Here is a 13,504-nt window from a genome sequence, read left to right on the forward strand (position 1 = left end):
TTTGCGACCAAGCTTTAACTTCCCGCCTGATGTCTTGAGATGTTGGTTCAATATATCAACATAATTTTCCTGCCTCGTGATGCCATCTATTTTGTGAAGTGCACCAGTCCCTCCTGCAGCATGATGCTGCCACTGTAACAGTATAGCTTCCATCCCTCTCCTCACCCCTACCTGGGCTCGAACCAGGGACCCTCTGCACACATCAACAACAGTCACCCACGAAGCATCGTTACCCATCGTTCCACAAAAGCAGCGGCCCTTGCAGAGCAAGGGGAACAACTACTTCAAGGTCTCTGAGCGAGTGACGTCACCGACTGAAACGCTATTAGCGTGCACCACCGCTAAATAGCTAGCCATTTCACATTGGTTACACCACCCCCGTGCTTCACTGTTGGGATGGTGTTCTCCGGCTTGCAAGCCCTCCCCCTTTTTCCTTCAAACATAACAATTGTCATTATGGCCAAACAGTTTTATTTTTGTTTCATCAGACCAGTGGACATTTCTCCGAAAAGTACGATCTTTGTCCCCATGTGCAGTTGCAAACCGTAGTCTGTCTTTTTTATGGCAGTTTTGGAACAGTGGCTTCTTTCTTGATTTGATTGTTGTGAATGTGTTAAATCATACCCCTGAAAAACAATCCATTTCCAAATCCTATATTAAGCTGCAGTGAAATAATCATTGACACGAGAGCACATTTTCAGTAGTTTTATTGAAAAATGCCTCTTCTGTTTCAGAAATAAATAAGAAAATAAGGCTGTGGAATTCACAATGTGCAGTTAAAACATGAATACCATATTCATAGTCTTGCACACAAATTCCAACTGCATTCGATATTAATAAAACAACAATGATAACAACTATATTCTGATTAAAAAACATACTAAATATACACCACAGACATGCAACCTTTGGTAAAATCAGCTGTGATTTGATATAAGAAAACTGATAAACATTTAGTCTAAAGATACAAAATGGAAGCCATGTTAAACTGCAGTACTGAAGATGAAAACTTTAGGTAGATGGTGAACAGACGGCCATCTTTCAAGTGAAAAACAGAGCAAAAGTATAAAATAGGAATAAAACATAATTTGATAATCAGACATTTTGAATGAACCGTGATTGGAAAGAGAAGTGTTTTTCATTGGATGCCCAACGCTGTGTGAACAAACATTTGCATTGTCCAACACTGCAATTCGATGAACACTTAATGCAGATATGTTACAAGCAAAAGATACAATAGGAAAAAACAGCAAGCTCACAGATTGTCATGGGAAAAAGTATAGGATTTTGTTTTTGTTTCTGAATTCACATATGATTTAAGGTCCTTCCAAAAATAGATGAGGTATCAAACCTCTTTTTAGTGAAATGTGCATAGCCCTTAATGACACCATATGTGAACAAAACAACAACAAACACAAGAAGAACAAAAAAGAACCTATTTTATGACGCTATCCTTTTGGATTCCTTTCTTGATAGTGACCTCTCTCAACGCTCGTTTTGTGAGTCATCTTCTTCTTCAGGTGTTGGGACTACGTAGGTTTCAGGCTCAGGTGAATATGGCTCTGGTTGGAAATAGTGTTTTATGCCGATTGAACATGAGTGTAATTTGCAGAGTATGTCTCAACATGCACAAACTGTTGTGTTACAGTGTGTTTTATTTTCAGGCTTGGACATGCAGTATACTGGTGAAATGACACAATTGAGTGGGTGTGGCCATATACAGATAGGTTGTGATTTTGAAGGGCACTGATAGAAAGGGTTTGTAAACAATTCAGTGCATTTTCTAAATCTGTGTGATGTTAGCATTTCCATGTTAGTCCAGCTTGAGTGGTTGTGGGTGGGTTCAGTCATTTAACAGAATCATCATTGCCATTTTCTGCAGCTCATTCATTTACAAAATATCAAAAATCAAGTCATTCTAGCACCAGCCTAATCATACATTTTGTGATGTTATTCCTCATAACATAACAGAGGTAACCAGCTGGTAGTGGTAGAATATCCATTAATACTACAGCAAAATAAAGAAATGAGAACCAGATAAATACGTAGAGAGAAACACTACCTCCAGGGGAACATGGTACAATATGAGCCTGAGCAGTCGGTGTGTGTGTAGGCTACAGAAACATCACTTGTGGGGACGTGGTACAATATGAGCATGAGCAGTCGGTGTGTGTGTGTAGGCTACAGAAACATCACCCGTGGGGACGTGGTACAATATGAGCCTGAGCAGTCGGTATGTGTGTGTGTGTGTATGTGTGTGTGTAGGCTACAGAAACATCACCCGTGGGGATTTGGTACAATATGAGCCTGAGCAGTCGGTGTGTGTGTGTAGGCTACAGAAACATCACCTGTGGGGACTTGGTACAATATGAGCCTGAGCAGTCGGTGTGTGTGTGTGTGTGTGTAGGCTACAAAAACATCACCCGTGGGGACGTGGTACAATATGAGCCTGAGCAGTCGGTGTGTGTGTGTAGGCTACAGAAACATCACCCGTGGGGACGTGGTACAATATGAGCCTGAGCAGTCGGTGTGTGTGTGTAGGCTACAGAAACATCACCCGTGGGGACGTGGTACAATATGAGCCTGAGCAGTCGGTGTGTGTGTGTGTGTGTGTGTGTGTGTGTGTGTGTGTGTGTGTGTGTGTGTGTGTGTGTGTGTGTGTGTGTGTGTGTGTGTGTGTGTGTGTGTGTGTGTGTGTGTGTGTGTGTGTGTGTGTGTGTGTGTGTGTGTGTGTGTGTGTGTGTGTGTGTGTGTGTGTGTGTGTGTGTGTGTGTGTGTGTAGGCTACAGAAACATCACCCGTGGGGACGTGGTACAATATGAGCCTGAGCAGTCAGTGTGTGTGTGTGTGTGTGTGTAGGCTACAGAAACATCACCCGTGGGGACGTGGTACAATATGAGCCTGAGCAGTCGGTGTGTGTGTGTGTGTGTAGGCTACAGAAACATCACCCGTGGGGACGTGGTAGAAAAAGAGGCATTCATGTTGGCATTCAGCAAGCAGCAGGTTACAAGGCAAAAGTGTAACTACAGGTGTTAAAACTACATTTTGTGGATGTGATTCAAACATCATTTAGTTTATTTACAGATAACACCTCAAGAGTAACAATATTAATATTGTTGAAGTTGTTGATTCTCTCTGTTACAAAATACAACCTGGTTAGTGTTTTTGTTTGTTTTTGTGTTTGTTTGTTTGTTTGTGTATGGTCCTCCACCCGATAGGTTTCTCTGTTCGTTCTTTGGCTTCAAGATGCAAACAGACCACTACGTTGTTGCCATCACCGATGCTTGTTTGTTCTAGTTGCTCTACAATGTTGTTAGTACCAGTCCACGTTGTTGTTCTTGTCTTTCTCAACATAGTTTGTTAATGTTATCCTTTGGTGGTTATCCTCAAACAGCTCTAGAGCGCGTGAGCAAGTATCTCAGTAAGAGGAATTTTTTCAGGAATTCAAAGTGAAAGCAGCACAGGCGATTTAGAAAGTTTACTATGGTGAACCTGAAATAAGGTCAAACAGGGTGTTAGTCTTCAGTTGGTATGGGAATATTTACTTTCTCTCCTAATGTTAACAAATCAATTATCACAATTTATATATAGTTGTTTCTGGAATATATCCATTTGTCATCAGTCTGTACTGTACTTATATTTTGTAGCAACTATGTAGTAACTATGTAGTAACTATGAAGCAACTATGTAGTAACTATGAAGCAACTATGAAGCAACTATGTAGTAACTATGTAGTAACTATGAAGTAACTATGTAGTAACTATGTAGTAACTATGAAGCAACTATGTAGTAACTATGTAGTAACTATGAAGCAACTATGAAACAACTATGTAGTAACTATGAAGCAACTATGAAGCAACTATGTAGTAACTATGAAGCAACTATGAAGCAACTATGTAGTAACTATGTAGTAACTTCTCATGCTTGTAACTCATGTTTCATGCTGCGGCTTCATGCAATCATTGAGGATGTCATGCCATCTACCTTTCCAGTTTACATACCTCGGTATCCTTGTCCATTGTAAGGAATGCCGACACACTGGGAAGAGTCACAGTAGCCAGGAGTGCCAGGTTGGCCCCTAATACCTGCGAACCCTTGGCGCCCAGGAGGACCGCGGGGCCCGGTGGAGCCTGCGGGGCCTGGAGGGCCGGTCCGTGTCTCGCCTGCTGGGCCTGAAAGAATGAAAATCACAACCAACCAATCAGAACCCATCTGAGTGTCGTCACCCTGTGACATCAGTGGGAACTATAAGAGTAGTAACTGTTCTACCACAACAGCTTGGAACATTCAATTTAAAAAAGGACAAACTGAAGCTGAAGGAAAAACCTGGATTTCTTCGTTGAACCTTTTTCCTTCCTCTGTTTCGTCTAGACGTTTATAAAAGCATAAGCTTGGAATTTTCACCTTAACTCCTTCAGCCTTTCATTCATGCTCCTCCAAGTCCTTTAAACATGTGTTGTGAATGAGGCCACAAGAAGACCTCAGCATGTCCATCTGATTAGCCCATGAACAATCACTCACCATCAGCTAGCTTCCCCAGTAATCTGGGAAATTCCTTTCCCCCCGATTCAAGACCACTTTCCACAAGTCTTGACCTTGTAGACCTTAAGTAAATTGCATGTTTTTTCTCCAAGCTCCTCTTGTTGAAGACCAGGCTTCTGGAAGCCCAGTGCTTTATAGTTAAACGTGCTGTATGGAAGTGGAAGACTGGATGGCTGTATTAGCTACACCTGTATTGTTACTCTACAGCCCCTGGCAGGATGAGCTCATGTTATTGTTGGATATCATGGTAGGCAGTTTGTCTGGAATCTAATGATTCTGCATTAACAGGGTTAAACCAAAGGGAATCCTTGGTTTCAGTACACAAACGGTGACCTCTGTCAGCACACTGGGCCTATCAGTAACAGTGTGTAATGACTGTGGTACTGCTCAAGCCATTTGAACGGATTCTGAAATCAACTCAGGTGACTATCTCCAGACAGTTTGATGTCACACACATAAACCTCTCTCACTCTTTTGGTTTTCACATTTGCAACTGTAACTGCTTCCCCATTGCTTTCACTCTGAACGGGCAGTTTTCGAAACCATGAGGTGTCATAGAGTTCGGATGGGTCCTATCTTCAGGTGCGGTAATTAGGCAGTTTTCGAACCATGAGGTGTCATAGAGTTCAGATGGGTCCCATCTTCAGGTGCGGTAATTAGGCAGTTTTCGAACCATGAGGTGTCATAGAGTTCGGATGGGTCCTATCTTCAGGTGCGGTAATTAATGTTTACCCCAGTGTGAACAGAGAATTTATTTCAACATCTGTGCATACGAGCACCTCACACACAAAGGCAACATAAATCCTCCAGAATGCAGAGCGTTTAACTGGGAAAACACTGGACAGCAGCGTTGATAATTTATTAAGCACAGCTGGCCCAGCACAGCTTCAGGCAACACCTCTGAGCTGATCTGTAGCCTGTAGTTACTGCAAGGCACACTTTAACTGGGAGGAATGGTTCAATTCACAGTGACACACACAGCTTACAATGAGAGATGTGGTGAGAAATGACTCCCATTACTGTAGCTAAAGTAAAGTAATGATTGATTTCCCCAGATTCAAACAAAAGAATATGATGCCATGAAAATCACGTGTAGAGATGAAGTTTGCTGAATGAGCACCCTCATGGAAGGAGATGGGTGTTGCTATTAAGACTCAGATACGATGCTATACAGGACAAAGGAGGAATGGATAGTTGTGGACCTGGAGCGGAAATGTTGTGAAACTAACCAGGTGGTCCTCTTTGTCCTCGCTGTCCGACTCCTGGTGTTCCTTGATCACCTTTCTCTCCTGCCGGGCCTGAGAAACAAACAACCAGAATCACTGACAGCAGACAAAGACAAGGACACACTCAAAGAGAAAAGCCTAATGAAACCATTATGACCACACAGGAAGTTAAATATTAATAAAGCTTGCAGGGGGGAAAATAGATGGACATTTCCCAAGCCACTGAAAACAGTCTGAGACAGGCCTACGGAAAGACACACAGAAATACAGACAGAACTACTGAGACGAATGGAATATGTTGTGAAGATGAGACTTTGGAAAAGTCCCTGAAGGCTTCATTCCATTGCTAAGACAGTAGTAAGACAAAATGTCTCGTCTATGGAAGAATGTCCAGTCTTTGTTCCAACTGTGATATGATTGATTATCTTCTGATTCCACACAGCAAGACACTCTAGTTAGGCCTACTGATATTGAACAGCTCGGTCAGCGGTGGAGGGCTGTGTGTCTGCTGGTTTTGTTTTTTTCCTTTGATATTTCCTTAGTTATTTCCCTTCAATGTGTGTCCACTTAAGACCTAGACAACCAGGTGAGGAGTTCCTAACTACAAGGGAGGAGCAAAAACCAGGAGGCACACAGCCTTCCAGGAATTGAGTTTGACCCTCCTGAGCTAGACCTCTTGACAAAGAAAATGTCAACATATAGACCTATTGACAAACAGCTTTATTAGTCAAGATAGAGGCCTATTGACAAACAGCTTTATTAGTCAAGATAGAGGCCTATTGACAAACAGCTTTATTAGTCAACATAGAGGCCTATTGACAAACAGCTTTATTAGTCAAGATAGAGGCCTATTGACAAACAGCTTTATTAGTCAAGATAGAGGCCTATTGACAAACAGCTTTATTAGTCAAGATAGAGGCCTATTGACAAACAGCTTTATTAGTCAAGATAGAGGCCTATTGACAAACAGCTTTATTAGTCAAGATAGAGGCCTATTGACAAACAGCTTTATTAGTCAAGATAGAGGCCTATTGACAAACAGCTTTATTAGTCAACATATAGACCTATTGACAAACAGCTTTATTAGTCAACATAGAGGCCTATTGACAAACAGCTTTATTAGTCAACATATAGACCTATTGACAAACAGCTTTATTAGTCAACATAGAGGAATTTTTGGGCTCCTGACAGCAATGGGCATGCGGGACAATGTACCTCTCTCTCCTTGCGGGCCAGGTTGTCCAGGACTTCCTGGGAATCCGTTCCTGCCTGTCTGTCCGGGCTCTCCACGGGGACCCTGGTTACCGCTGGGCCCTGGGGATCCGGGGGGACCTGGGTTGTTGCTGCTACGGTAACCGCTGGGAATCTGGTTCAGCATTGAATTGACTCGACTCATTTGTCCTAAAAGTCGACATTGAAAAGGTAACAGACATTTAATGAAATGCAGACTCTGTTAGGATTTGATTTCAGACATTTAATGAAATGCAGACTCTGTTACGACTTTGATTTCACTGTAGTGGCAGAACTCCTTCTGAATGTAGTGCTACAAAAAGTCCCACTCACCGCTAACTATCTGCTCGCACACTTGTCTGGCTATGGATCGCATCATGTTCTGAGGAGCAAAGTCACCCTAGAAGCAAACAAGGAGGAAGGCTTGGTGATGAATATACATGACTTACTGAGATTAACTGAGGTTATAAACTTGAAGATAGACCCTTGGGGATGTTACTCACTCTCTCTCCTCTGTCCCCTTTCATACCATTGGCTCCCTGAATTAACAGAAGAATACAAGGCTTTTACATTTCACTGTATGATGCAATAACTTTTCCTTTCTGTGGTTCGCATAACATGGAGAGCTGGATTATGAAATTTGGTATAATTTGATATATGCTTACCGAAACACCTCTGTCACCAGACTTTCCTGGTTTTCCTGAAGCACCAGGCATTCCAGGAGATCCGGGAGGTCCCTGAACAGTGACAAGCACAAAATCACCAATCTGATACATGTATTACACCATGCACTTTAAGGGAACACAATGGAACGTTAAAAAAAGTATGTACTGTGTGTATGTTTTAAAAATGTTTTTACTGGCAGATAAAATCAATCAATCAGTCAATACAGTAACAAACAAAGGAACCAATCAGATATGGTGACACAAACAAAGGAAACCAATCAGATTACATTCAAGAGACTTATGGTCTGTCTTTACTATAGTTTCAGAGAGTATGAGCTTGACAGTGACATGATATACAGTACATAGATTCCTTTCTTTCTCTGACTGCATTTTGTCTGAACATACCATTGGTCCTGTTGGGCCTCTGGATCCGGCCTGCCCCTCCTTTCCTTGGGGTCCCTGCATTTGCAACACACAGACAATAGAGTTAAACAAGTTATTGAGATGACAGGATCAAGCATATTAAACCCTAGGCCTAGACATTGTGTGATTATTAGACAATGGCCTATAGACTCACCCTAGGTCCAGCAGGTCCAATTGGGCCGATGGTCCCAGCTACCCCAGGTGGACCCTGGGGGAAAAAGACAGAAACATAACCCACTTCAGAGCTGGATATGTTTTCCCCCTCACAGCCCACATTAACACAGGTCACGTTCCTTTGACCAACCAACTCAAACCAGTTTGTTTCACCACCAGTTTTCCGTGTGTCAGACAGTAAATCTCCCTTTTATTTCTCGTTTGCTCAAAAACCCTGCTCACTTTTTTATTGTCAATCCTCTCTCGCCTTTGATGCTTTGGCATTAGATTTACAGGGAACATAATATATTCCAGATCCATTTTATTGGCCATTATAAAACAGGGCTGCGTACTCTGCAAGTCATTAAATGCATATTGCCACAGCATCTGTTCTAGCATGGTCACCTGCAAACACTACCCACAATCACTTTGGGGATGGGTTTACCAAGGCTTTTAACTTGGAATCAATAATTATCTTAGACTGTGTAATTAATTCTCCAGTGTCTTGTGGCATAAACACAGCTGCATTAATTCCGAACAGAGTTTTACTTTATTTGATTTTATATGGGGAGGGTGGGGGCTTGTTTCCTAAATCAGAATGAACTCAGCATAGAAATACTCTGCGTTTTCTAGGAGACATCTTTCAGTCACAAAAGGGGCTTCTCTTTTCTTTTATCTAGAAGTACAAAGATGCCATTTTATGTATGAGTACTGGAGCTTCTATTTATTTGTGGTGCTGTCGGTCTAATGAAGACCATCTCAAAGGATCTCTAAAATGCAGACGTCTGAGGACACATGGAAGTGCATTGTTATTGTGTAAAAAGTCACAAGCTAAACCTGGAAATCATTGAATGTTGTCAATGTTAATTAAATAGAAGAGCCAGCTTCGTTATGTAAGCAGAAGGTCATTTACCATGATGTTCTGTGTAGCTATGCCATCTATCATAGACGGTTGGTACGTTACAAAATATAGGCTCCAGGAAACCGTATTTTTCATTCATACATTTTTTTTATCACCTCATCAGCTTTCTATGCACCATAGTACAACAACTGACACAAGGAGGGAGGCACTGCAGTACAACAACTGACACAAGGAGGGAGGCACTGCAGTACAACAACTGACACAAGGAGGGAGGCACTGCAGTACAACAACTGACACAAGGAGGGAGGCACTGCAGTACAACCACTGACACAGGAGGGAGGCACTGCAGTACAACAACTGACACAGGAGGGAGGCACTGCAGTACAACAACTGACACAAGGAGGGAGGCACTGTAGTACAATAACTGACACAGGAGGGAGGCACTGTAGTACAACCACTGACACAAGGAAGGAGGCACTGCAGTACATCCACTGACACAAGGAGGGAGGCACTGCAGTACAACAACTGACACAGGAGGGAGGCACTGCAGTACAACAACTGACACAGGAGGGAGGCACTGCAGTACAATAATTGACACAGGAGGGAGGCACTGTAGTACAACAACTGACACAGGAGGGAGGCACTGCAGTACAACAACTGACACAAGGAGGGAGGCACTGCAGTACAACAACTGACACAAGGAGGGAGGCACTGCAGTACAACAACTGACACAGGAGGGAGGCACTGCAGTACAACAACTGACACAGGAGGGAGGCACTGCAGTACAACAACTGACACAAGGAGGGAGGCACTGCAGTACAACAACTGACACAGGAGGGAGGCACTGCAGTACAACAACTGACACAAGGAGGGAGGCACTGCAGTACAACAACTGACACAAGGAGGGAGGCACTGCAGTACAACAACTGACACAAGGAAGAAGGCCTAATGTGGAAGGCCTGACTAGAACGACCCTTGTTTAACAGAAATGGTTGATCAGGCTGAATGGTTTTCCACTCACTTAACAGAGAATAAATCCAAATTGGGGAATCTCAACCTGTTGTTAGTTACTGTCTCTTTGTGAGTCCTCTTCATAAGAAATATTGTCTATGGCTTGCCACATGGAGAGAGGCCAGAGTAGTAGCATATCTGTGAATTATCCCTGGTTTCCTGTTCTAAAACACAGCTGGGGCCGTGGGCCAAAGCAGCACTCACTTTCTGTCCAGGTAGCCCAGAATCACCAGCTTCTCCTTTTGGTCCTTGTCGGCCCTGAAACAGTGAAGGGAGAAACCCATTCACACTCAGTGGATCACATAATAAAACAAATCTGTCCAACAATAAAAAACAATTTGCCCTTTTAAAAACAAATAAAGGCCAAATTGTATAGTCAGTCCTGCATAATGTCAATCTGTCTTTGTGCAACCCAAGATAAACACACTGTGATGAGAGTTGTGTGCGAGATGTGTGGAAGTATATTGGTGATGTCCAAACAGGCCATGGGTTAATGAGACATTTCTCTTGAGTCTGGGTGTGTTTCAGAGAAGGAAATCCCAGTGGTGATTTATGCACAGGCTGGTTTAAAGGCCCCAGATATCACGTTTAGCCCCAGACATGGAGGAATGCAGGCTCTACAGGCCCTTGCCACAATTACTCCAGCTTGTAAATTCCTTACATAATAAATGGCCAAAATGATCCCTATTTGGTGTGTGAAGTCATCATGGGATTTACGTTTAACCGTTGTAAACGAGCTGTGTGTGGCAGTGGCTGGGGAGAGGGGAGTGTGTGTAGGCGTGTGGAGTGTTCAACTCACAGCTTCTCCTGGAATAGACAGCCCACTGCGTCCTTGAGGGCCAGGGAGACCCATAGGTCCTGGCAAGCCTGTATCTCCACGCGGTCCAATTGGACCCTATCAGAGAAACAAAGACAAGAGATAAGAATCAATTAGACCTGGAAAGTATGTTAATATTGAGATCTCCAGACTAAAAGTAGTAGTGCAGTCAAATGCTACTGTTGCAATGTGTGGAAGAAGGCACCAGAAACTGTGGAATGCATGCACTGTCAAACAGAGCCTCCCTCAGTTTCGAGAAGACAAACACATTGCCAATAAGTGAATTCAGATGTTTTTCTTCCATATCAAAGCCATGATACTGCAAACAGTTTAAAGGATACTCCAATATTCCACATTCTCCAAACTGTGTCAACGACCTTGACCACTTTATGACTGACGTCAGTTATGACTTTAAAATGTAACCCTGCAGCCCTAAAGAGGGACTCTGAGAGGTGAGGTTAGTGAGGTACTTACAGCCGGACCAGTCTCCCCTCTTTCCCCCCGGGGACCTTTGCTCCCAGGTGCGCCCTGGGGAAGGAAGAGCATTAGTCAAGTTAACACTGTGAGGGATAGGAGTGTCTAGAAGCCCAGAGCGACATCTGTCAGGATGCTGTCAGGATGGATGCTCTCTCCCTGGGAGCTCCGTAGTCATAACATGCAGACTACTGTAGTTTCCTTCTGGTTTGCCCTTTTAAAAACAAATAAAGGCCAAATTGTACAGTCAGTCCTGCATAATGAATATGTTTCAGAGTGAAACTGTACAGTCATAACATTTATAGAAACGTGTCAAAAAATATAATTTTCCATCGGCAGATCAAGGAATTCACTAGAACCCCTTGGCCTGCAGCAGAGAGAGGGAAGGAGTGTGAGTCCGAAAAAGCACCCTATTGGCTACAGAGTGCACCATTATTTTATCAGAGCCAAGGTAATAGGGTGCCGTTTGAGATGCAGCTGTAGAGGATGTCTTACCACTGCCCCCTGTGGTCCCTGGAGTCCTGTGCTCTCTGAGGTGCATGTGCAGGCTTTGGGGAGGGACGGGCACTTGGACTCCTCTCTCTGATAGGGTAAGGAAACAGACAGGCACAGGAGTTGGCCAAAAACACAGACCCAGTTCTCTGTGAGTCTACAGAGATGCTGATTAAGCGGCAGGTAATCCACTCAGCCAGTCTCATGTACGCAGAATTACAGACTTCATGACTATAAGTTTCTCTGGGTCAGAGTCTCTGCTAAATGACTGAATGGTAACGTAAATGTAAAAGAGGCAGGCTCAGGAGGTTACAGGATAATATGGCTTATTTGGAATGATTAGATGGTATTAGTACCAGTAGTACTGTACATGTCAAGACTATACAACAGATGAAGTACATGCTCTCTAGTTGACAGCTAATATTTCACTAGAACAGCTCAATCAGACAGCTGTGTTGCATGCAATGATCCTGTGGCAATGGACATCATGAGCTTCCAGCAAGGCAATTGTTGAAAAGCCCTACCCCCTACCCAATAGCCCTACCCCCTACCCAAAAGCCCTACCCCCTACCCAAAAGCCCTACCCACATGTTTTTACATTCTGGGTGTCCAACCAACAGTGATCGTGGGGCTCTTGAAACAAACGCTGCTTTTACTTGTTGAAACAGAGGCGGGTTCATGGATAACTCTGGTGGGACTAAAGTGAGAAAGTCGAGGTCGAACAGGGGCTTTGAGGCATAGGACCCAGGGTCAAAACACCAGTGCCTGCGGTACAGTACATTAAAAGGATCACGTGAAACGTGTAACAAGAGTTGTTGTTGACAATGTCTTCATAGCTTGGCACTGTTTGTTGTTTAATGTGCGTATTGTTGAAGGCTGTTCATAGTTGTGATGCCTTTACAGTCGATAGTAGTTGCTTCTCCACCTAATGGCGAGGCTCTGGGGAAACCGGGCAGGGTAACTGCAAATCAGTGACATACACTACTTGACAAAAGGCGTTTGAAGCTGCAGCTGGGCTATTTAAACAATTATAGCACGGCCTAATTCATGTGCTTCATAAACATCCAATGGGAGTCTTCCAAGAGTTGGAATAATTTAAGAAGAAAAAACAGGTGGCATAAAATGTTCCTGTTCTATATAGACTGAATGACTTTCCTTTTTCGCTGCCAGAAATGTACTTGGTACTGAGGCACGCTGTCATTCAACGATGTCTTTGACATATTAGATATATTAGATAGGACAACTGCATAGGGGTGGCAGAGTCAAGTTCTAATCATGCAATGCTTCGCTGCTATCACTTTTCCATAGATTAAGTGGAATGTACTGAGCTCGCTGTCTGCACACTAGTTGACCATTGAGAAAATCAGATTTCTTCTTCATGTGTTCAGGATTATGTAAGTATGTCCTTAAGACATGTGGGATGGGTATGCATTTGTTTACTGCAATGTTAAAAGACGAGACAAGCAATAAGCATTAGAAGCATGCGTGTAATATGAACGTGCACAAACACACACGCCTGCACACACACACACACAGATGCTCAACAGGAGAACTAAGGAGATGGGTCGGTGAAAATGTTAACAGACTGCTCAGAGCATGCTTTCCGTCT

At 43.3% G+C, this 13,504-nt stretch overlaps 1 protein-coding gene across 6 annotated transcripts in view; it reads right to left on the bottom strand.

Annotated features, from left to right (window-relative positions):
- Positions 1-690: 690 nt before the first annotated feature.
- The window catches only part of LOC123990631 (collagen alpha-1(XII) chain-like), a 94,889-nt gene continuing 82,075 nt past the window's right edge, over positions 691-13,504 (bottom strand). For 5 of the 6 annotated variants that reach the window (XM_046291275.1, XM_046291278.1, XM_046291277.1 and 2 more), the window contains 13 exons: positions 11,899-11,985; positions 11,404-11,457; positions 10,912-11,007; positions 10,317-10,370; positions 8,241-8,294; positions 8,069-8,122; positions 7,664-7,735; positions 7,502-7,537; positions 7,332-7,398; positions 6,984-7,169; positions 5,772-5,840; positions 4,002-4,172; positions 691-1,562 (listed from right to left, as the gene is read on the bottom strand). In XM_046291275.1, the coding sequence (XP_046147231.1) occupies positions 1,486-1,562; positions 4,002-4,172; positions 5,772-5,840; positions 6,984-7,169; positions 7,332-7,398; positions 7,502-7,537; positions 7,664-7,735; positions 8,069-8,122; positions 8,241-8,294; positions 10,317-10,370; positions 10,912-11,007; positions 11,404-11,457; positions 11,899-11,985 (1,077 nt within the window). In that variant the 3' untranslated portion in view covers positions 691-1,485. Of the gene's footprint in view, positions 1,563-3,380; positions 3,493-4,001; positions 4,173-5,771; positions 5,841-6,983; positions 7,170-7,331; positions 7,399-7,501; positions 7,538-7,663; positions 7,736-8,068; positions 8,123-8,240; positions 8,295-10,316; positions 10,371-10,911; positions 11,008-11,403; positions 11,458-11,898; positions 11,986-13,504 lie in introns of those variants that run through there. The other variant, XM_046291276.1, reaches the window with a different exon arrangement.

This window comes from Oncorhynchus gorbuscha, linkage group LG12 (genome assembly GCF_021184085.1).
Source record: "Oncorhynchus gorbuscha isolate QuinsamMale2020 ecotype Even-year linkage group LG12, OgorEven_v1.0, whole genome shotgun sequence".
Classification (NCBI taxonomy): Eukaryota; Metazoa; Chordata; class Actinopteri; order Salmoniformes; family Salmonidae; genus Oncorhynchus; species Oncorhynchus gorbuscha.